The sequence below is a fragment of the Zootermopsis nevadensis genome, unplaced genomic scaffold, assembly GCF_977971745.1.
Source record: "Zootermopsis nevadensis isolate Lab colony 2312 unplaced genomic scaffold, Znev_1.0 Znev_ptg000017l, whole genome shotgun sequence".
NCBI lineage: Eukaryota > Metazoa > Arthropoda > Insecta > Blattodea > Termopsidae > Zootermopsis > Zootermopsis nevadensis.
The window spans coordinates 10369282-10392599 of record NW_028259149.1 but is presented as its reverse complement, the minus strand read 5'-3'; the positions used below and the strand labels follow the sequence as shown (position 1 = coordinate 10392599).

At 38.1% G+C, this 23318-nt stretch overlaps 4 protein-coding genes and 1 long non-coding RNA gene across 22 annotated transcripts in view; 2 read left to right on the top strand and 3 right to left on the bottom strand.

Annotated features, from left to right (window-relative positions):
* Positions 1-348: 348 nt before the first annotated feature.
* LOC147873660 (uncharacterized) lies at positions 349-4306 on the bottom strand. Its single transcript, XR_015535494.1, has 3 exons — positions 4265-4306; positions 2655-2852; positions 349-954 (listed from the first exon to the last, which is right to left on the bottom strand). It is a non-coding gene; the product is annotated as an uncharacterized LOC147873660 (long non-coding RNA).
* On the top strand, positions 1559-9789 carry LOC110834004 (uncharacterized). 2 transcript variants are annotated; one of them, XR_015535492.1, is made up of 3 exons: positions 1559-1704; positions 2564-3125; positions 5780-9789. XR_015535492.1 is itself a non-coding variant. In XM_022072696.2 (3 exons), the coding sequence occupies exons 1-3, from the start codon at positions 4995-4997 to the stop codon at positions 6699-6701; spliced, it is 882 nt and encodes a 293-aa protein (XP_021928388.1). In that variant the 5' UTR covers positions 3137-4994; the 3' UTR covers positions 6702-9789. The 2 variants fall into 2 exon arrangements, 1 of the variants encoding a protein (XP_021928388.1); XM_022072696.2 differs by lacking the exons at positions 1559-1704; positions 2564-3125 and adding an exon at positions 3137-5058 and having other exon boundaries at positions 5780-5915; positions 6020-9789.
* LOC110834007 (uncharacterized) lies at positions 8028-16458 on the bottom strand. 6 transcript variants are annotated; one of them, XM_087350394.1, is made up of 7 exons: positions 16180-16458; positions 13892-14037; positions 12541-12684; positions 11604-11784; positions 11124-11260; positions 9814-9969; positions 8028-9305 (listed from the first exon to the last, which is right to left on the bottom strand). In XM_087350394.1, the coding sequence occupies exons 2-7, from the start codon at positions 13988-13990 to the stop codon at positions 9123-9125; spliced, it is 900 nt and encodes a 299-aa protein (XP_087206520.1). In that variant the 5' UTR covers positions 13991-14037; positions 16180-16458; the 3' UTR covers positions 8028-9122. The 6 variants fall into 6 exon arrangements, with proteins under 6 accessions (XP_087206520.1, XP_087206518.1, XP_087206517.1 ...); XM_087350392.1 differs by lacking the exon at positions 16180-16458 and adding an exon at positions 15740-15896; XM_087350391.1 differs by lacking the exon at positions 16180-16458 and adding an exon at positions 15499-15689 and having other exon boundaries at positions 9814-9966.
* Positions 15965-21869, top strand: Mpi (mannose phosphate isomerase). Of its 4 annotated transcripts, XM_022072691.2 has the most exons (8): positions 16475-16560; positions 16688-16741; positions 16968-17294; positions 18146-18287; positions 18365-18538; positions 19617-19781; positions 20341-20543; positions 21527-21869. In XM_022072691.2, the coding sequence occupies exons 3-8, from the start codon at positions 16977-16979 to the stop codon at positions 21728-21730; spliced, it is 1206 nt and encodes a 401-aa protein (XP_021928383.1). In that variant the 5' UTR covers positions 16475-16560; positions 16688-16741; positions 16968-16976; the 3' UTR covers positions 21731-21869. The 4 variants fall into 4 exon arrangements, with proteins under 4 accessions (XP_021928387.1, XP_021928386.1, XP_021928385.1 ...); XM_022072695.2 differs by lacking the exons at positions 16475-16560; positions 16688-16741 and adding an exon at positions 15965-16107; XM_022072694.2 differs by lacking the exons at positions 16475-16560; positions 16688-16741 and adding an exon at positions 15965-16123.
* The window catches only part of LOC110833999 (ATP-binding cassette sub-family C member 5), a 39223-nt gene continuing 36927 nt past the window's right edge, over positions 21023-23318 (bottom strand). For all 9 annotated transcript variants that reach the window (XM_087350377.1, XM_022072679.2, XM_087350379.1 and 6 more), the window contains one exon: positions 21023-22983. In XM_087350377.1, the coding sequence (XP_087206503.1) occupies positions 22876-22983 (108 nt within the window). In that variant the 3' untranslated portion in view covers positions 21023-22875. The remainder of the gene's footprint in view (positions 22984-23318) is intronic.

Here is a 23318-nt window from a genome sequence, read left to right as displayed (position 1 = left end):
TCATCTACATCCACACCTATTATACCTTGGCCCTCGCACGAAAAGAAATACATTACTGCAGTTGCAGTTATGACATGAAACAAACAAATCGCTATTTGTTGCAAAACAACAATAAAGAATGAGTTTGTATAATTTAAACACTGTGATCTCACAACTTAATGTGCATTGCCGAAGAGACGAAAGCTTCGTGCTTTATACATGGTTGTTAAGATATTGTATGCAACAAAGACCATAAAATGAAACACACAAAAAACACACAGGGTCTGTCGCTCGGTCACATTTTGTTTAGATTAGTTAAAAAAAACGTGTTAATAATGTTTCCCGAAATACCGAAACAGGTTTGGCGCCTCTTCAGCTCCACGCCGTAGGAGACAGCCCTTATTTTCTACCCCCAAACACAGCTCCATCAGTTGCCACCGGCCAGACATCTCGAGTCTTTTTTGAGAAGCTGGGAAATTTAATCTGGTCTTAATTTGTTAGTGGATGCTTTTTTATTTTTTTTTTGTCGTTGCCGAATATTTAAAATCTGCCACGGATTTTATTATAGGCTTCGTTGACACATTATAATTTATCTTCGTAGTTGACACTGGTCACGTCTAAAAGAAATAGGTCTGCATTCTTACGATAAGGAGACGGGTGATAAATGCACAGCATTCTGTTTCATACAAGGGTTTCGCTTCCGTTTGTCCTTGGGTGAAGTTTCAAATACCCACCACTTGACATCAGCTGATACGGGTGAATTTTTCCTTATCAATCGGCTTGAATATCACTGACCACAATAATTTTCTGTCATATAATCAAACTCACGTTAATTGTCCCCCGCTTATGTAACATTCACTGTCCTCACGTGCTGCAGTAAGTTTGTAGGATTTGAGGTTTTCACGGCTGTGTAGTCTGGAAGAAGTTTACCGACGTTTCAGAGGTCCTTGCTGCCTCCATCATCAGGTCATCGCTCTGAAACGTATGGTAAAACTTTTACCAGCACAAGGCGTAACAACCCAGACAGCCATCTCCTGCAGTAAGTTCCTTATTTACTCAACAGATGGTGCGCGACAAATGGTTCATGTTCTACAGCTTAACCAGTTATTTGATGGACCCCAGAACATTTCACAGGTGGTACTGCGTAGTGCCATAACGAGCATCTAACTAGATGGCTTAGGGTACCCGAAGGTTCATCACCGAATTAACCAAAGCCTTCCACCAGTCCCTGGGTTCTTGTCCCAAGCACAATGCCGATAAATGCAGAACGGTTTTCAAGAATTTGGTCCATATGATAGTTTGGAACCAAACATGGTAGTAGAGTGGTAAGCATTCTTGGTTCGTATTCTAGAGCTAATATATCGTTTTCTATAGTTTCCGTTAATAACAGCAGGCGCGGTACCTTAAATTAGGCCGAAACCGCTTCTTTTATATCCCATCCAATTTATTATCAACTAATCGCCCAGTATTCGACGCTATATAATCTTGAAAGCGTCGTTAAATAAATCGTGAGTATGATATACACAAGACTGTACTGTCATTAGACGCGTCACTGGTCACAGGCCAGTTCTGCCTCTGGAGGATGGGGACAGACAGATGCGTGGTCAGTCCAGTCACAGCATGTCTTCGCGCGCTCGCTTGTCTTTTGTTAAATGTATCTACAGCACGGAAGACTTAAAATACGTACATCTAAGATTTGGGGTTATGAAGGCGGTGTGTAGGCAGGTAGGAAAATAAGGCATTCATGTGGAATTTTGGTGAGGAATCGGCTGGAAAATGTGTAAAAACTGAAACAAATATTGTGGATGATTAAATTGGGACACGTTTCAGGAAAGAGGTTGTGAGGGCAGAAGTTGGATGGCACTACCTCGGCTCCGTGTTCGATGGCGAACTTGATTATTTGAATTCTGCTCTAAGAGACCGACTGGTACATAGTTCTCCCAAGTTGTTGTGGGTTTTACCGACATCACTTGTTGCCAGTTTCTGTTTGTGTGCCATGTGAAGGAGACTCTGACAATAATTTGGAATAATATTTCTTTGTACTGCACATTCCACCACAAAGTGACTTGCTAGACTCAGTATGATGTCAAAAGAAGCAAATTTAAAATATGGAACTGACGCGCGTGGGATTGGTTGGCTTTGATATTGATTACGCGACTGGTCCATTCACTTCGGGGTGCAACTCTTCAGACCAGATCTGCTTCTTCGGAGAAAACTTATGACGTAGACACAAGACTGAGTAAGCTTAGTAGTCACCTTGACGCTCCGACCGTTTCAAATCTGGTAACCTTTTTATAGAAGGCAAACCGATTCCTCACTAACATTATCATTCAATATGAATTATTGAAAGCGTCGTTAAATGAATTATCCATAAATATATAAAAACGCTAACTTACATAACAAAAAAATATAAATATTATGAAGATTTTTAACAAAGTTGTGTCATTAAATTAATGCATATTCTTCGATTTTTTTCCTCGTCTATTTTTTTAAATATATAACTTTTCGGAAGTTGGTCCTGCTTCCGTTTCAACCTAATCAATTGTCCATTGGAAAAGCTAATGTCAATTCCTGGATTTTTCAGATGGATCAAGCTGATATTTTCCACCCGATGACAGAAGTTTAACAAGCTTCAGAACGCGTGGATACAGTGCTGACCGCGAACAGACACATACCTATTTCTCTGACCAGCATCGAACCCAGTCCGGCAATGACACCAGAACCTTTGAACAATGTCACGTGTTCTGCCTTTTTTTTGTTCTGGGTGAAGGGTTCCGAAGGATGCGACATCTTGGTGGACCGTGACCGATGGCGTAGTGGTGACGTAATCAGTGGCCGCTGGACTGGAGTCTTGGTTCTTCCACATTTCTTATCTGGGGATGCAAATGTATGAAGTCAACAACTCAAAATGAAGTTCGTTTGAATACGTTATTGATCGTATTGCGAAACGAATTAGAGGCATGGCATGCTAGGATGTATTTTTGTACTAATTTACAGATCTACTGGTTCTGGTATGTGCTAACAGAGCGGGGCTGCTGTCCAATGGTGAGCGACCACGTGACAAACTGAGACGGTAGGATAAAGGAAGAAACGAAAGAGAAATGTGGTCTAAAGAGAAGTGAGATGAAAGGAGTGAAAGCCAAATGGTGAGACCAAATTTGCACAAGTTTTATCCGCCTGCAAAGGTGATGTTCAATAGGCGTTCAATGGGGGAAGGAAGTTGACTAGAATACTTGAAGGAAAAAAGAGAGAAAGCCAACCTGTCTGTATCATCCATGTTTCAAGTTAAGGGGGTGTTTCATTATTCCAGCGACCTCAGAAGTCTACATGCCAAACTCAACTAGCTACTCTTGTAAACCTCTTCTAAAGTAATTGCTGTCATTCTTGCACATAGTTATTATATTTGCGATGTTAATTTCCTACCCTTGATGTGTATGACGATGTGGAAATAAGATGTAGGACAAAGAAACATGGGCAATTCTGCGTAATTTCTGTCTGTCTTGCTGGCATGTCTCCGCCATCTAGGTGTGGCTTACGCTCGCGGCGAGCGTAACAACGCTAACAGCGCCTGGCTGATTGGAACTGGCTAACTATACGTTTTATCTGATCGGTTCTGCTGTTTCAGTGTACTGAGTACCCTCTGAACCACGAAACTAAGGTAGAATGTTTTTTTCTTCAAAATGTTAGCCGGGCTAATGAAGCTAACAGGGTTAACAAACGCTCCGCCCCTGAGGGTGGAGATAACTTTTCTTCTTAAATTTATAAAGGGATGTTTAAATCACAGTATCCCCTATCGTTGTGAAGTTTTGAGGTTAGAGAAGTCAAGAAGGCCGGCAAGGACTCATGCCTACGTTTAGTTTCTGCAGGAGAGCTCAGAACGTTCGTGAAAGACGTAAACATTAACTTGGCAAATTAATAATGAAAGTAAACAGTGGATTTCCTAAAGTGAAATGATAGTATATGCCCAAAAATTTGTGTTCCATAGTAATATTTTAATATGTTGTACAACGTGAACATTCGTGGCAAACATAAACGTGAATGCCATCTCGGTAGCTGTTATATGAAATACACTTATATTTATATACTCTTACTCCAACTACACTTCGTTACGTTGACAGACCGTCTACACAACATTTTTTTATTAGTCTGAATTTTCGTTCTTAATTGGTCATCTTCAGGTGGTTCTCTATAAGTGTTAGAAACTAGTAGACATGGTTGCTAATTTATACATATATTTTCTGTTGTTGACTTCACCACGTAATTGACTGCGTCTTAAGCAGCTTACCTATTCTGGTGGAGCGGACTATGTAGACGTACTTACCGGTGGAAAGCTGTAGTTAAACTGAAGGGGTTGGTTGATGTTCGTGGGCGCATAGGGGCGGATGGCGGAGGGAGGGGTGGAGAGAACATTGTTTAGGTACTGTTTACGTTTATCAGGAATTAAAAAATGGAGTTGTTGCTCTCTGGATATGTTTCGTTTAAATGAACGCTTTTTAACGTTACTGTATATGTGGAATTTTTCTAGTACGCTGATGTAACTATCCTTTTTTGCTTCTTCGATCATTTACATTGTATCTTCTAAGGTGCCATATGAGGGTCCATACTTTTTATTAATATTTTAGAAAAATCCTGTGTTAGGTTTATTAGTTTGAATATCACTGATATGTTCCTTGAACCCAATTTTGAAATTTCTGCCCGTTTGTCCTATATAATGTTTATGGCAGTTTTGACACAGCTTACACAATGCAGTCTTTAGGAAAGTTAAAAATAACATAATGGCGACAACGTGTAGGCCTGACAAATACAGGATACTATCAAGGATTTGCTGGGAAGGACTCAATCGAACCACTATCAGAATAGCCGACCTTAGGGCCTAGAATTGAACCCGGGGCCCCTCGAAAACGAAGCACTACGTTCATTTCCATGGCAGCCCCTCAAGTCCTTCACTGTGGTGCTATTTCTAGTACATAGCTACGGGCAAAGACTTTTAACGGGAACGGAAGAGTACTTCCACAATGTGTTACAGCAAGCAATGGACAGTTTACAGAGAAACAGTAAGCCAGATAGCGATTCGAATGGGTGAGTTGCACACTGCTTCGGATTTCGTAATCTTCGCTTTTGTTTTAACTTAAGAAAACACACGGTAATAAATAATTGTTATAACAGTATATGGCCGATTCCTGCAAACATGGAGTCTCATGTTCCGTAAACATAAAGAAATTTGACTAGTAACTATCCTATGAACACTAACTCACTCACATTCTGGTGCAGGAAATTCTTTGAAAAGTCGCACATGAGAAAGAAGTACAAACAACAAATTGTCCTCTTACGTTATTTCTCAAATCCTACGTAACAATATACCCAAAACATTTTCCAAATTCCATAAATAAAATATTTATCCTTCAGTGTACAGTCTGCACCATAATGTTCAGCACGCAGACAGTAATTTTTTGAAATGAATACTAGCAAGCATTTTCTAAATTTATTTTACTAATTTTGTTGAGATCATAATTTTGAAAACATGAGGGTAGTAAAATAAAATTATTATCTACTCTTTTATACTGTAAAATCTTTCACTATTTATATGGAGATTAATTCTGAATTAAACATTTCTAATATGACAGAGAGTGGCTAAGTTCATCATTAATAGTGGTTCAACAAGTACAAAACTTTCGGTGGGTCACATTCTGTTTTTGTGCTCAAGATTTCTTTAATTTAAATACATTCATACAAAATGTTACACATAACAGCGGCAAACGTTAAAATATAAACATTACAATTTTGCTACTTTCTGTTTCAGGAAACAAACTGGAACTACTAACAGTTGCATTCAGTTTAATGTTTCTTACGAAACCATACGCGTTCACAACTAAATTTTATACCTTGAAGCAAACTTCAAGAAGTAATGGAACAGTTGCACCCACCAATTATAAAATGCAAGTAACACAGACCTAAATCAGCTAAAGTTATCAAAACGTAAATCTCAATATAAAATATACTCCATATAAAATGTGACATCATATAATTTTGTGATTTGCAGGTGGTCAAGCAATTCAAATTACACTCTGGTAAAAAAATATGCTTCACATCAACCTACATCACTTCTTGACGAACTGTCCGACATAACATACCAAGAAACACTTCACAAGATCAGGAAGAGACGTTCCTTTAATGGCGTAACATTTATCAAACCAATAAAGCATATAGTTAAAAGAATACTATCTATATATTACAAATATAAGCCTGAGATACAGCTGATTACATGTGTAACGAGACACTTCAATGTCCAGATACACAACTTGTTCCAGCAGCAGGGTCATCAACGAATCAGAGCACCAGCCAATAACGGCAGTCATCTCGCTAACAAGTCGTATGACAGTTCACAAATGAAAAACCAGCTAATTAAAATTTCAAAAATAACCAATGAATCTGCAGCAGACAGCGATGTGAATAATTTTAAAAAATATGATGAATACCCAACTGGAAAGAACGAAGAGTTGCTAGACGGAATTATGTATCAAGTTGTTCGTGAATGTCTTACAGCCGTAGTGGATTTAGCACCTCGACTTGGAAGACTACTGTACGTCGTCTACAATGTCTGGAAATGGAGTGAGCGAGTGACAGAACTCGTTAACAGGAACCAGATGGCTCTTTGTATAAGGAAATTCATAGAGAAGAAGTTTTGGGACTGGATTGATACGGACAAATATGAATTAATTTAAAAATATAGACAAAATTTGTGACTCACAATCTCGTCACCTTTATTCCTGCTTCGGGATGTGTTTCAAGAAAAATAAACAAACTGGAGGATAACATTATGATGGATCTTTGGAAAACAATTTGAGGATGGAGGTCAGAAGGAATTGTACAATGTTTCAACATTAATGGCACTGAAGCTTCTGGTTCTATACACCTCTGCAGATAAACAGAAATGTCTTTGTACTCAGTGCATCAACAGCCTTTTTCATAAAATAAATAAATAAGAAACAGAAGATTTCTGTTTTCCGGGTTGTTGCACTGTGTAGTCTGGTAGATGTTTACGAACGTTTCAGAGGTCATTCTGCCTCCGTCATCAGGGCGATGAATGATCTTCATACTCACTGCTGTGAAAACCTCATCATACAAATAAGAAACAATTTCTCACTCAAAATTGAGCATTGAAGAAGAATAAACTTCATGCTTGTCATATCAGAATATTTGGACGTGTGCAACTCTAACTCACGCTATATACATATGTGCATGTGTGTGAATGTACACACACATACCTATAAAGTCTGAGCAATTTACTTGAAGAAATTTTATTCTTAACTGGGACTAATGAAATTGCAAGAAGCCAAACAAACATTTTAACACCGCTAACCTCCAACTCCATATAATAGTAGCAAAGTTGAAAGTCCCTCAGCTGATCCAGAAACTGCCTTCCATTTATATCACCCGAAGGTTCATTATTCTGTTCGCAACAGCCAATAGAATAAAAGTACCTATTTGAATGCCGTGAACACATTTCTTACATTCCAAAACCTGTGTACAGCTAACCCTTAAAATGCGTGATACTGACAGAAGCACTTGCAACTACAGCCATGGGACCACTCCTACCAAGCACAATGTGACATGAATCATGGCACCTAGCCTGGTTCAAGTGATGTCAGACATGTGCACACGCACATAAACCCTTCTTACAACATTTTCTGAAAGCTTCTCAGCTTGCCTTGGTGTTATTCTGTGAGATCAGAAGGATCCAGAATTTGGGAGATATTTCACTCTATAAATATACAAAGGGACAAGTGGAATTTAGGACAATTCTGTTCCAGTCGAGTGACTGATGTCACTGTCCGCTTAGATTGAGTCATGTGAAAGTGAGCCGTTCTCTATGATGCCAGTGTAGTGGACAATTACCAACTGGGACAAAGACAGCGGAGTCGCAACAACAGAGCAGTTGCACCTGGTGTGAACTCCCAGCGCCTATAATAAGGAATGTGCTTTGTAATCCAACAGAACATTAATCTAAGAAATAATTATTTCTAACAGTGAATACAATAAATCAGATGTCATTACCAAGAACCCACAGTTTAATCACCATGTTGAAACAATTAAATTTGGACAATTTATTTTACACTTGGAACTGATATTAATGTTATCTTTACTACACTGATGCTTACCGAGATTCATAAAATGTAATTTAAAGTGAACATTTGTGATATTTCAGGTTGTTACTGCAGTGAGATTGAATATGACAGAGGATGAATCCTAAGTTGTCCTTCAAAGGATAAAGGAAATGGGAATCTTCCTTGGGGAAGGACCAAGACTTGATATGCCTGGACAGAAGCCTGCTGATTTGGCTGAAGGTCATGCTGATAAAGGGAAGGAAGGCAACAGAAACAGGTTTCTCCAGAGCTGGGGCTATGCCAACCCTCTCCGACTGGCCGAGAGCCCATCAGATCAACTAGTCACCGTAACCAATCTGCCTGAAAGTGGCCCTGAGAATGTACGGCTCCTCATGCAGGTTATCCCGGTCACAATGTGCACCAATGTGGAAAGTACAATCTATTTTTTGGAAAGATAGTGGGAGTTGGAACTGAGATAGGGATTACTCTGTGGCGGTTTACAGTAGAATTTGTGATCTTGTGGGAACCCCTACATGACGATGTGGAGTTTCTTGGGGCCACTTTCAGACAGAATGGCTGCAGCCAGCATCAGATTCAACAGGTTCTCAATCCACTAGAGAAACCCGTCTCCATCATTTTCCTTCCCTCTGTCAGCACCACATTCAACTGCATCAGCAGCCTGCTGTTCATTCACAACAGCGAGTCTGTGGGTCTTTTCCAACAACAGCATGCCCTGCAAATTCATTGAAACCAGGTCAAGGAGCAAGGAACAGTTTTGTATTCTACAATTTCATCCTGTTCCCCAATTGGTCTGGATGGCCCACTGCTCTGACGATGGAGGCAGCAAGCATTTTGAAGCCTCAGACAAATATAAATAAATATCCCTGAAGATAGTAATAAAAATTGAATTTTTTATAACTAAATACACTTTTAGACAGAAGAAGGAAAGTTTTTCAGTAGCACCATCCAATTTCACAGAATTTCACAACTGATAAATCCACGTTTTCATTTATGTGTTGGTTTGATGGACTGATAATCTTATCTCTCCTGAAGGGCACGCTCCAAGTCTTTGTTAAGTGCGTGTTGTGCTTCGAATATATTTTTATCCTCTTGCAGTTCTTGCAATCTTTTTTTTATCTGGGCCAATTCAGTAGTTTTTTTATCTATGTTCAAGAACAATTTTTTCACTTCATCTGCTTGTGCTGAAATCTCCTTGTTCACCTTGAAATTGAAAAGCATTTATATAAATGATCTGTATATTTTGCATTTTGCACCACTTAATGCATTAAATGTTACCTGCTTCGCTGAATGTACTAAAACTTCATATATTGATAGTGTTTCAATTAACCAATCCCATAATGCCACGCTACAGTAGATTTAAAAGACGTTGCATAAAGTTTACGAGACTGACTAAACTGCTGTGATTAATCAGTACTGTCAGTGCATTTAACAGAATAAACCAAAGCTTAAAAACTAAATTTAAAAGTCCTGATTGACATTTTTGTGGTTTTATTTTGTCTTTCCAGACAAATGCCAGCTTAGACCTTGAAATAAGCTCCGACACCTTCTATCAAATGTTTAACTACCCACCATTCATGATCTTCTTAACACATCATTTAACATAATTTTCATACTAAACAGCATCATTAAACTTTTAAGAATTTGTTAATAGTCCATATATATAAATATACTTCCTAATACATAATGTCATGTCATTTTGCTTCAATACCTGCTTTGCCTGTCCTTTCAAAAGCTTGCATTCCTGACATATCACACTATCTGTCTGTTCAATCACCAACTGTTGCTGGATTAACAGCTCTCGCAGCTGTTCATTTTTATTACGGGCGTCTGTTATTGATGCCTGGATGATGAGCATCTCATCCTGCTACACAAAAAATGAGACAAATTCTTTTGGCAGTGTTGCCAAACCTTTAAGCCAGTGGTCCCCAACCTTTTTGTGCCTACGGGCACATTTGAGAGCTTATGAGATCGTGGCGGGCACCAACCAATTAACAAAGCCAAATTTTCTTTTCTCTGGACAAATAAGATATGGACACCAAATAATACACAAAACAACATGACGTTTAATGATACAAGAAACCACGCAATCAAAAATACATAGTTTCATAAGTACAATTATTATTACTCAAGTGGGAAGTTAGTGTGATGTTTGGCACTGCATTTCATCGGCCAGTTTTTCAAATTTGGGAGTGTAGGATGATGTTGCTGCTCGCAAACAATCGTCAAGATGGGCATGAGTAAGTCAAGATCTGTGCTTTGATTTTATAATGTTCACGGCCTTCATTATTCATTATAACTTTTTCCGTAACAACGCGGGCACCCAAAAAAAGCCTTGGCAGGCGCCATGGCAACCACGGGCACCGCATTGGGGACCACTGCTTTAAGCAAACAGATACGTGCAATGTACAGGCCTACTGGTAATTTTGCCTGCTGTTCTGTGTGACTGTAAGATGCGGCCTATTATTTTGAAAGAAGACATATTACAAGTGATGGGAAGGTATCCAGTAAAATACTTGGAGCGATGAGGGATAAAGTAAGTAGGGAACAATATATAACACGATAAACAACTTCATGTGGTTTATATTATATATGTCCCCCCCTAGGTTTACAGTACTCAAATTAAGGTGGTTAGAGGGCACTGTACTTATGGTAGAAGACTATAAAATTCATACTCGGTAATGGTGGGGAAACATATGGGAAAGCAGATAAGAGTACCTCTGATCGATACAGAAAGCAGTGAAGAAAAAGTGTTTTGAAGCTAAATCAAAGAAAAAAATATGATTCAAAGGAACCAAGACTATAAATGGTTACTTAACCTTTCAACGGTGTGGAATGAACCAGTAATAACTAAGAATATGTAGAAATTTATCTGTCTTCATGGTTTGGTGCTTAGCCACCGAGACAACAAATTCACATTTGTTTTAACTCTTACATTTAAGTGACAAGCGTTGCAATTACAGGGAATTCTACTCAAGACATAAAATTACACAAATCCTTGAAATTGCACTTATTACTTACACCTGCTCTGATGTCTTTCTCCAGGGATTTAACTTTGTTCTGCGCCTCCTTCATGCGGTGCTCAGCCGATCCTAGCTGTGCCTGAGAAGCCGGCAGTTCGGTCCTGAGCTCAGCTTCTTGCCCATTGTGTTTTGATTCTGCAGATAAACACGGATAGAATAAGTTCAGGGACGGACAAATTTGTGATCAGATGGTGCAGAAGGTATAACACAGAAGAGCAGTTGTTCAGTAAGGAAACGTTTTAATTACAAAGGAACATGACACTGACATAAATGTAAATGTTGTGGAATTAATTGAAGTCACATAACTCACAATGTGTTCAAACCAATTTCTCTGGTTACCTTCATTATCGACACACATTTGCATTCAACATTGCGTATGCTAGGAAGCCTACTGGTGTTGAAGATACAGCGATTCTCTCCTTTTAAGTCAGTAACACACTGCATATGGTTTTGTAATTTCATGAATACTTCAGCTTACCTGTAAATGTGTCACTGGCATCTGGTTTTGTTTCAACTGCTCCTTTGGTACTTATGGGACCATTTATTCTCCTTAAATCAATTACATCACTCCCCTTCACTGAGTCCACATCTTCACCGCTTGAGTTCAATGCTTGGTCACACTGATTACCGATGCTCGACTGCTGTTCCACGACACTTCCCTGAGGTAAAAACATGCATGGTCCTTCACTTTAGCACAGTTTACATTCTTTGCAAGTTTATGTACCCCCAGGGGTTGTATTGTACATTTATTGCACATTACTACATACACAAATAGTTCTTCCTTGTTTTTGTTTTCTTATATAGTCACATTAAAAAGTGTTTGAAATAAACGACGCAGATTTTAATTACAGTGATATATGCGTATTACATTTCACGCACCACTTTTGTGTATGGTGAGCTAATATGTAAAAGTTTGTGCCATATAGGCGCTTGGAGTGAGTGGAGGTATAGCTCCTCTCTTTCTTGACCTCGGCACTAGATGGGGGTGAGTGGTCGGCATCACGCCCCGGTTGGCTTTACCCCCGGGAAAGGGACCCCTGTACCCATTGTAGAGGAGGCTAGGTGGGCCCCAGAGCCGGTCTGGACGCAGAGGCTAGAGGAAAAATCCTCTGACCCCGTCGGGGATCGAACCCCGGCCGTCCAGCCCGTAGCTAGCCACTATACTGACTGAGCTATCCCGGCTCATGAGCTAATATGTGGGAAACAGATAAATTTTGATTTAAGGTTAATGTGACATAGACAGATAAAGAAATTTGCCTAACACCTTTAGTGCATTCACCTCAAATACGAAATTTAATCAAAATAATTTCAATATGAAACATGTAGTAAGTATGCACACTATGATTATTCACAGTTCTATAATTTTATGCATTGCACATAACATGGAAAGTTGGCACTGACATGGAAATTCTCACCTGTTCTTTGGGCAATTCCTTGTTCATTACAGGCTTGCTGCTTCTTGGTGGCTCATGCTTAAAAGATGTGGTACCACCTAATTTCACTTCTCTCTGCATTTCACTGTTACCTCTACCTGATTTCAGGCTAGGCATACTGTTTAACTGAAAGAAATAAAATGTACAGGATATAGAAGAACCCAGTTACCAAAGTCCCTGTAATTAAGCAAGCCATGAAGACCTATATAAGAACAAAGCTAAAGCTCCAAGCATTCTTCACACTAGCAGTGGGCAGAGACGATTGGTCGACTTCACATTCTGTCCCCATTACCTCTTGGGAAAGCATCATTCACTACCCTTATCAGTGTGATTTCTCAAATCACCATGGTTTAATCCAGGCTTGTCAAACTGATAAATTATTTTCACAGACTTGCAGTTAGTTACCATCATTTCAGAGAAAAATTACCACCTCAATCTTTACGCCTGTGCCCAGAAAATGGTGGAGATACATTTCTCTGAAATGATGGTAACCACCTACAAGAGTACAAGGCCCCACAACCCAAGTCTGAAACAATGCAGGTGTTGTAGTAATGTAGTATGCGGAAGAAGAAGAAAGAAATAAAGGAAAAAAGAAAGAAGAATAGTTCAGAAGAAACGCTGGTTACTGGACAGCGAAAAAGAGTCACATAAATTTTATCAAAATATATAGAGTATAATAAGCCCCATGATTTCAACAGTTATTGTACCATGGACAAGGCAGCATTTTACATAGTGTTCACCCAAGTTTTGATACACTTCAATAAATTCACTCCAGAACATTTGATCATTACCAAATTACATTTTTTATTAGTGTTTGTTTTTAATGTTACTCCCATCCCACAAATGTGTAATGTTATTATCAACTGCAGTAGCCTGAAAAGGATGTATTCTACAATGGCATAACTTCTACTCCAAACACCATAAAAACATCTCCAGCAGTTCTTTGGTAAAATATGCAAGTAGACAGACAGACAGACAGAATAGCCATGTACATTCCCATCTTGTGCACAATGTGTGAAGAAAGCAGAACACTCACAAGTGGATTCAGAAAATGTGACTGAATCAAGGGAGGTAAGATGGCAGCATGCATGTAGAGTGTGCATGGGGAAAACTTGGGGGGATGTGACCACTTGGGAGAGACAGGCATAGATGGGCGGGTAAGATTCAAATGGGTTCAGACAAAGTAAACTGGATTTATCTCTCTATGAATAAGGTCAAGTTGCGTGCTCTTGTGAACACAGTAATGAACTTTATGGCTCTTTATCAGCTGAGTGCCTACCTTCTTTTAAGGAAGGATCTTGGTCTTTGTAGTTGTTTACACAAGAATAGTTACCTTGGACATTCTTCTAACTTCCTTTTGGCTGGGGCATGGACCTGAACCAATCTGGGTGGTTACCTGCTTCTGCTTGTTAAATAAGGTATTTCCTTTCATTTTAATGTTACTCTTTGGTGCATACCTCGTTGGAGGAGGAGCACAGCCTAAAGAAGAACCACAGAATGCATTACAGATGTGTTTAAAAAAGAGCAATACAGTCTTTGTATGGCTACAAAAAAATCATCTCTCTGAGGAGGAAAACAAATCATACGTGTCTCAAAATATCTGAACCTAAGAAGCATGAAATAAGCAAGTGACTTTGGTTATTACACAACGAACTTTGTGATTAATATGTGGCCAACTACTGGTGTCACAGATTTCATGGCAAAAGAATCATAGGCCCTACAATAGTCCCACCATGTAGCTGGCATGGGTGCACAACAGCATATCAAATTCCGGTAGTGATATTTGCTTTTTGGGACACAGATTGCGAGAATGGGAGATGGATAAACTGACACACAATCACGTCCAATGCTATCACAATATTAATTAGTGGGAAACAAAAAGCAGGAAGCAATCTCTTAAAAGGGATATAAAACAGAATGTGCATGCATTCCTCATATCTTCTTTCTAATTCACCAATCAATTTTCCTACCATGTGACGAGTAAAATTTTCTTTTACTTAATTCCTTGAGGTGATACATGAAGCAGATTTCACATGTATGTACATACATAGCCAATGGTCTAATGGCATGCAGATGCCCAAATATGTTACCATTTTATATTGTACTATTTAACTAGTCAATGTTATATTGATATACATGGAAGTGAGAAAATAATGTATGCTGCTTCCACATACCCATCACTGTGCACAGAGTTTATCACTCTTATACATAACTGGCATGTCACAGAACCAGTCACGATATAATAATAAAGGATGTACAATTTATATTCATGCTATATGTATTTCTAAAATTTGATTACATACTTAGATTAGGCAACAAAACATGCAGATAAACAGGGAGCACACCCCTAAGGTTCAAACACTGCTAATACCAAAGTCTGCCATTCAACACAATCCCGAGCCAGCTGCATCAATCTCCAATCCTCATAAACCAGCTCACTTGAGATCCATCTTACTGCTATTCTCACTTATCCTTTTTGGTCTTCCATATATCTGCTTTTCAAGATGCATTCATACCAAAATTCTGTATGCATCCCTTGTTTCCCCAATCTTAGCTACAAGTTCAGCCGTCTGTATTTCACTGTCCTAAAAATACTTGATATCCTCTTCCACATTATATCTAATTAGCGTCATTCGGTTTAATTTTAAATATTTTATACAATTTCTGTTGAAAAACTGTAATAAATGTTACTCCGTCATAGTATTATAACACGTTTCACATCCACACAAAGAACACGACTTCTTGATATTTGGTGCTTCAGAATATGACATCATGAAACAAAATAAATACAAAAAATACTGCAGTTGTATTTCGTTTTCTGAAGCTGTCTGTGTTAGAGTGTTCTGTATATGAATTGGGTTACGTGAAATTTCAAGTTTCTTCTGCCATCTTCGCGAAATTAAAACATTTAGCAATATAATAAATGGATTAATTACTTACTAGTATCTGGCTGAAACCTAGAAACCCTGGACTTCGAAAACGCCATTCCTCATAAAATTCTGTTCACACACTGTTTACCAACTGTTTCCCAGCAACATACGATTTTATAACAGTGAGATTCTTGATATGATGTAGCTTATTGTTACATCACAAACTCCCTCCCCTGACGTAAACAATTGAACATGTATGTCGGCAGCAATTGTTTTTCGAAGCAACCCAGTTCAGTAATATTCTTATTTACCTCTGCATGAAAACATTGCTAATTATGTTTCCGGTATACATTGTTGCTTATTATTACTTCGCAGAACCCAGCCACGCCATGGTCATGATTCTGACAATCTTATTATTTAGTATGATGGTGGAAGAAGACACAAATAATAACATATTCTTGTGTAATTTTTGTAGTAATACTCTAGGTTACCGTAAATTAGTGTCTTAACTCTGTAATTTATATATGTATTATAAACCAGTACTATATATGTGCTATGGAATTTTTCTGCATCCTGGCTGCGGCCTATGAAGTATCTATAGCACAGCAAGGAGTAAACTGTTAACACGTTATGTGCACACCGCATTGTAGGCGGCGTAAATTAATGGCAGAACCAAAATGTAAGAGAAGGGAGAGGTAATCAAAGAACAAATGCTTATTCCAATTGTTTTGAGTGTTATTACATAACTTACCTCACCGTCATTAACTCAACTTTGTAAAAAAAACGTTATTTACACATATTTTTTAAATTCTTTGCTAGACTTGCCGCATGAATTAGATTGTTCATGTTTATATACACAACCGTCTATGGAACGTATACGCCCAAATTTGTCACTGTTTTGTAATCCACAGCCTAGCCGTATAATAATTCGTTCATCGCGTTTTTCTGGTGATCAGTAAGACCGGTTTACGTTAATAAAAACTGCATATGACTTACGTCCTTCGTACCGATTATCAAAGGTATAACCTGTGAAGATAAAACATTCTCAGCAAATACCAACTGTTGGTTCTATCTCTGATACCAACATAGAAGGAATACCACGAGTTGCTGTAGTATATTCAATTAACTGCAGGTTGTTAGCAAAGCTAATGCAGACTTTTTCCAGTTAATTTAGTTGAACCTGTTCATATTGCGCATTATATAGCATAAATGAGCAATAATAATTCTGTGTGTATAAAATTTGGTTTTGTAAATTGCAGGTCTTACAACTTTTACTAGAAGTGCCCTTTACTGTAGTGTATATTTATTTACATGTAAGGAAAAATATATGAATATATACTATGTGTTGTAATGATTATCTTTGAGCATTAAATTTATGTATGCAATACAATAACTATGTTATTGAAACTGATGAGATATATAGAACTGCAAAAAACGTTTGGAAATAAGTGTACTCTTTTGCAGCCATGGTGAGAGCTGAAATGTCCAAAACTTTGTTTTTGAAAATAGTCTTCACAAAGTTGTTTATTACATATGCAGATTGCTGTCATGGAGCTCAGATGCGCCATACAGAAATATGCATGGGGAAAACGTGGGCGGAATAGTGAAGTGGCTCTGCTGAACTGTGGTGGAGATCCAGACTTCATGATTGATGATGCCATGCCATATGCAGAACTGTGGATGGGAACTCATCCAAATGGACCCTCAATTTTGAAAAATTCCAGCCAGAAACTTGATGACTGGATAAAAGCCCATCCTGAAAGTCTTGGAGCCAAAGTCACAAAGAAATTTGGAGCGCAGCTTCCATTTCTGTTCAAAGTACTGTCCATCAGTCAAGCATTATCAATTCAGGCTCACCCAGACAAGGTATTTCATCACACCAGCTAGCAGAAACACTTTGTGCTAATAGTGAAAATTACATAAAACCTCTCATGCACAGCATTTATGCCTCTAATGAGGTGAATAATGGAAATTAATTCAAATTTCGTATCCTTTTTTCTGAAATCAGCACATACCTTGTTCCCACTTCAACTGCCTCACTATACATATTTGACTTTGGTGACATTTTAGCAACTCTTCTGTGATGCTGGGTTTACCCACTGCTCTCTGCAGAGTTCTTGATATTGGATCCCTCAAAGCAAAGTTATTTTCTTTAAAAACAGGTGGATGACATATATCATGGGAATGCTTAACTGTAAAGAACTATGCATCATATTTCTGACAGTGTATCGTCCTAGGATACTGCTAAACCATTAACCCCAGATTTGAAGTTTCTCTGGTGGCCCCACAGTATGGGGATTTAAATCCTCTATTCCTGTATGATAAAAGTTAATGAATAAATAGAAAGGACATGGAAGGAAGTGGTCATGGACTATTTTAAGGTTCTATCCTGACAGTTGCATGGAGCAACTAAGAAAACCATGAGAAACCTCAGTCAAGATCGCTAGTTTCTGAGCTGAGATTTGCACCTAGGACCTTCTGAATATGAAAATAACAGTTGTGCTTATAGGTTGTATAAACTGTTTACAGGTCTTGGGCCTTTCATCCATTCACTCAATGTATACATTCTTTTCAAAACTAAGCAGATAGTGAAGCTGCCCTCCATACCTTAGTTCACATGCTATTCACTGCAGAAATTCAAAGTTATTCCCAAATCTGACAAGAATACTGATACTGTATTTTCATGCCATCACAAAATCATAAAAATTTGTTATCAGATACTTGCTGAGAAACTTCATTGTGAGCATCCAGATATTTACAAGGATCCAAACCACAAGCCAGAACTTGCCATTGCACTTACTCCTTTTGAAGCTTTGTGTGGCTTCAGACCTACTGAAGAAATAAAGAAGTTTTTAAAAGGTAATGCAGTTTGTCAGATGACATTCTAATGATCAATGCTTCATAAGACACATATGAAAAGGTGTTTGCTGTTGTAGTGGTGCCAGAACTGAGAACAGCTGTTGGACAGGAAGTGGTTAGTAAGCTGCTTACGAGTGATGAAGCTGGAATACATCATGCCCTAAAGAACTGCTTTCACTCCCTGATGACATGCCCCAGAGAAACAATAAAGACCCAGCTACAAATACTATTGAGAAGACTGGCATCCCTAGGTATGGGAAAATTAAGATATTTTTCACATTTTATTCTCTTTTACCCTCATGTGTGGATATTCATTTCTGATGATTCTCCAAAGAAGTGTGACAATTGTTGATTCATTATATGAATACTATGTTGGATATTATCACCTTAAGATGGGAATAAAGCCAACTTCTAAATCTTCATGTACATCAAATATGCTTCAGACAATGGGCAGTATCCAGCAGTGTTCTTGTAATTAATTATTTCTGGTCACAGTGTAACACAAGCATCAAAATTCTGTACTGTATGCAACATACAAGTTTCTATTTACATTAGCAATTTTTAGTTTTCAATTATGTCACATGAATATACCACAAGGTGGATAAGGAACCAAACAATGCATTTAATATTTTTATGTAATTTCTAAATTTTTATTAATCAGGAACTGGATGCCTTAAAAATGTACAGTGCTGATCATTTGGACCAAAAAGAGATAGATCCTTTAAGGCATAAACTATAAATTATTGTTCATGAATATTTTTGTTCATGAATATTTTTGTTCATGGTCAGATGAAATTACTGGATTAAACTTTGCTCTTACAAAGAGACAAGACTAGCTGCCATATAAAAGATGCTCTAGACTTCTCATTTCCTGTTTGTGTTCATGTTCCACCAAACTCATCTTTCTTGAACTCATTATCCTAACAATGTTTGGTGACATGTAAAAACTATTATGTTCCTCATTAAATATTTTTAACCATCCTTCAGTTTCATAATCTCTCTTACATACAAATATTAATCCTCGGCACGTGTTCTCAGGTACTCTCAACTTATGGACTATGAGTCTTCTGGGTTGCAACACATGCAGTATTGTGGTTACCAGAGTAGAAGTCTTCAACTTCAAAGATTTTAGCACTGGTAACTGTCTGCAAAACTATACAAAACCAGAACCAAGAAGACCACATTCCATATTTTCACTACCATGTGAACCTCAAATATGCTCTCAGTCTGTGTTCTTCTCAGAGAGTAACTGTACACACATTCTGATCCAATAGCATGTATAAACTACCATTCCTGCATCAATATTGTCTGTCTATATTTATTGTTCAGATGAGAGTTCTCTGGCTGACCACGATGCTACACTCCTGAAGCTGCATCAGACTTACCCAGGAGATGTTGGTTGTTTCAGTGTTTACTTCCTGAATCTTCTTACTCTGCAACCTGGTGAAGCTTTGTACCTTGGCCCTAATGAGCCACATGCGTATTTGTATGGAGGTAATTCAAATATGGAATATGATTATTATATTTTATTTTCATGCATTTTTGATGTGAAAGAGGGTGGTTTTGCAATTAATATAACCTCATGCATTCAGGAAGTACACAGACTGAAAGGGCATGGCTGTGTGTATGTGTGTGAATGACAGCAGTGTTGCCACCATCTGCCACGAAGGGTATTTCATCATTCTGGTGCAGCCATATTTTGTAAAAGAAAGTACATGTCAACCTTGAACCATATTCATAGTTCAGATGAGGGGCAGGATGTGCTTACAGGAATGTCCTTCTGAAACACCTTGGAAGACTTGGAGATAGGTGGTGGATGGAATTAGATGAGGATTATGTCCAACGGCAGGCTTTAGCATTAGCAATTATGAGCTTTCAGGCTGCAGGCTGCTATTAAAGAATTAGTTCTTACAGGAACAGGTTATGAGGATGGGAGGTAAATGGAACTGACTTATGACCATGTTCAGTGATGGGCCTTTAGTATTAGTGGTGTTACATCTTCGTATCCATTACTTACCAAACATCACATAACCATTCTTGTGTGTACTTACAGACTGTATAGAGTGCATGGCGTGCTCCGACAATGTTGTTCGTGCAGGCCTCACGCCAAAATATAAAGATGTGGACACACTGTGCATTATGCTCACATACAGTTGTGAGCCTTCAAATGAAAAACGTTTCCAAGGCATCCAAGAAGACATGTACACACTGAGATTTTGCCCACCAGTTCCAGACTTTTCTGTGGCTAAAATTAATGTGAGCATGTAGCATGTCCATTATTGCTGCAAAGTGTGTGATGAAGATGGCTGTCTCCTGGGATGATGCATTATGTAGTCTAGTAAAAGGTTACAGATGTTTCAGAGATGTTTGCTGCCTCCATCATCAGCATGTCATCAACATAGCACAACCCAGAAGACAGCCATCTTCATACCCTCTGCCATGAAATTTCATAAAGTGCATAATGTAGGATTTTCTATATAATTTAGAGGGCTGTGCATGTAATAATGAAGAAATATTTCCAAATACAGTGGATTCTGGTTAATTGGGACACATCAGTACTAGAACACTTTGACCCAAGTAAGTGGCTGCCCCAATTATGTGAAGTACCACGTAAAGAGTTAAAAAGGTTTGTTCTTTAAGACTGTCCCAAATAAGTGGCTGCCCCAATTAACCGGAATCTACTGCATATATATATATATATTTTGACTACCTTTGAAAATGTTTAAGATTTAACCTCATCATCACCATATTTATAATTCTTAACATAAGTCAAATACAGATTTCAGGTTAGTACTGCACTGTATTACATACCACAAAAGTTAACTATTTAGCAATATCTTATAGCACACAAAATTTCAAGGCCTTATATTAAGTGCATGTTTTGCTGCTCCAACCTGGTAAGTCCATACAACCACCATATTGGTATTATTGTTGGTGGGGACTAAATGTACTAGGGTGGGACAGACTCCAGTAGCATGATGTTCATACCTAATTTTGTAAAAGACTGGAATAATATGGATGAAAATGATATTCACTCAACAAATTTAGTATAGGTCTCTGATATAACATTTTACCAATAATATGTAGACACTGCATGAGGATAGATGGACAGATAGACTATTACATGTTTTGTTCATGTGCTTCTGGAAAAAATATTTGGGGTACTGGAAACAGCTTTAGTTAATTAGAAACCCTGAATGACTTCACACAGAAAATGCTGCAGTGTTCTCATGTTTCAGGTACCTTCTGGCATTACAGAATATGCCCTCATTCCACGGGACAGTGCTTCTATTCTCATTGTGATCAGTGGACAAGCAACTGCTGGTGACATTGTGTTAGAACGTGGGACCGTCATTTTCCTTCCATCAAACCAAGTGCTTGATATACAATGTGGTGACAGAGCAGAAGCATTACTTATGTTCCAAGCAATGTGTAATGTATAGTATGACAGGTGCATGATTATATAAACAAAATGCTATTTTATTTCTATATTTTCATATCTCTCACTTTGCATTGAAAATGCATTTTGAAAAACAATGTAAGCATGCTGAATATAATAAAAAAGTGGGTTCTACTGATGTATTTATCTGTTCTGTTATACTGAGCATGAAACTACATATTCTTGCCTAATTCCCATGTGTCTGCTGTAAAATAAGGTTTCGGGGCACAAAGTCTTTTCTGACAGATATGCCACACAAACACTATTTAAGGTTAACATATTCAAAATACATATTTTATGGTTTTACCTATAACTTGACTTTAGGATTTACCAACATGTTAAATTTTATAAAAATGCAGCCACAGAGATGAAAAAATCAAATTAACTCTGAGGTTAAAATTATTCATGCCACAGATAGAAATTAGATAATGTTATGTATAGACATGGCTCATGTAGCGCGCATGGATAAGACAAGAGGTGTGCACCGGGTATTGGTTGGGAAGGCTGAGGGGAAGAGACCGCTGGGGAGACCTAGATGTAGATAGGAGGATAATGTCAGGCAGGATCTATGGGAGATAGGAGTTGAAGGAGACTGGATTTTGTTGGCCCAGGACAGGGTCTGGTGGACGGCTTTGGTTAATTCGGTGATGAACCTTCGGGTTCGGTAAGCCATCTAGTTAGTTAGTTATACACATGGCTCAGTGTCTCAAATTGCTGTCAATGTCACCCAGTAATTGATGTCATAAAAAGATGCAACAATTTGTAATGAAAATGATGTGGAGGGACTGAACATGTGCTTCTGCAAAGGTTCCAGCAGATGTGATTGGAAAACATACCACAAGACATCCAGTGAAGGCCAATGGCTAAAAGAAGGAGCGATTTTAAGAAGCAAAATTATCTCATATAACAATGTGTGTGGTGAGGGTAGAAATGTGGGCAGAAACTGTGGAGCACAAGAAAGAATCCTTATTAAGCCTAGATATTTTATGCTTACAATCAAAATCCAATTCTTAACCATAATTTTTCATCCAGTAGTGCCCTGGTCATTACAGAAGAGCAATGACCATGCAATACTAAAATAAAAACATGGATTAAGTCCAATAATATAGTAAGATAACTTAAAAAGCATCCATCTGTTGAGTCATGTTCTCATGTATAGCTCTGTCCTTCAGTCACAGCATCAGCTACTGATAACATCTTAGAGAATTTTGAATTTGGATTAGACATGAGGTTGGCAGGAGTGCCAAATTCAAACACCTGAAACAAGAAGAACTAGAGATAATGAGGAGAACAACAAAAATTCCAGAAAAGCCAGTCTTTGGGCTTCAGAATTTATCACAGGACCTCAAATATTAAGCATTACCAACCACTTAATTGTGACATACAGTAAGAACCACTGCAAACAACCAACAAGACTTGGCTGAAGGATTAAACACAGTTTATGGGCTTTTACACCGTCTCCTAGCATAGCTTCACCTGTATAGAATTCTGCACTGTAAACATAGCTATAAATATGATTTGAAAATTGTTTAAATTATCTTTGAAAAAATATAGTGATTTACTGGTAAACTAAGCATGCATCTTGAACCCTT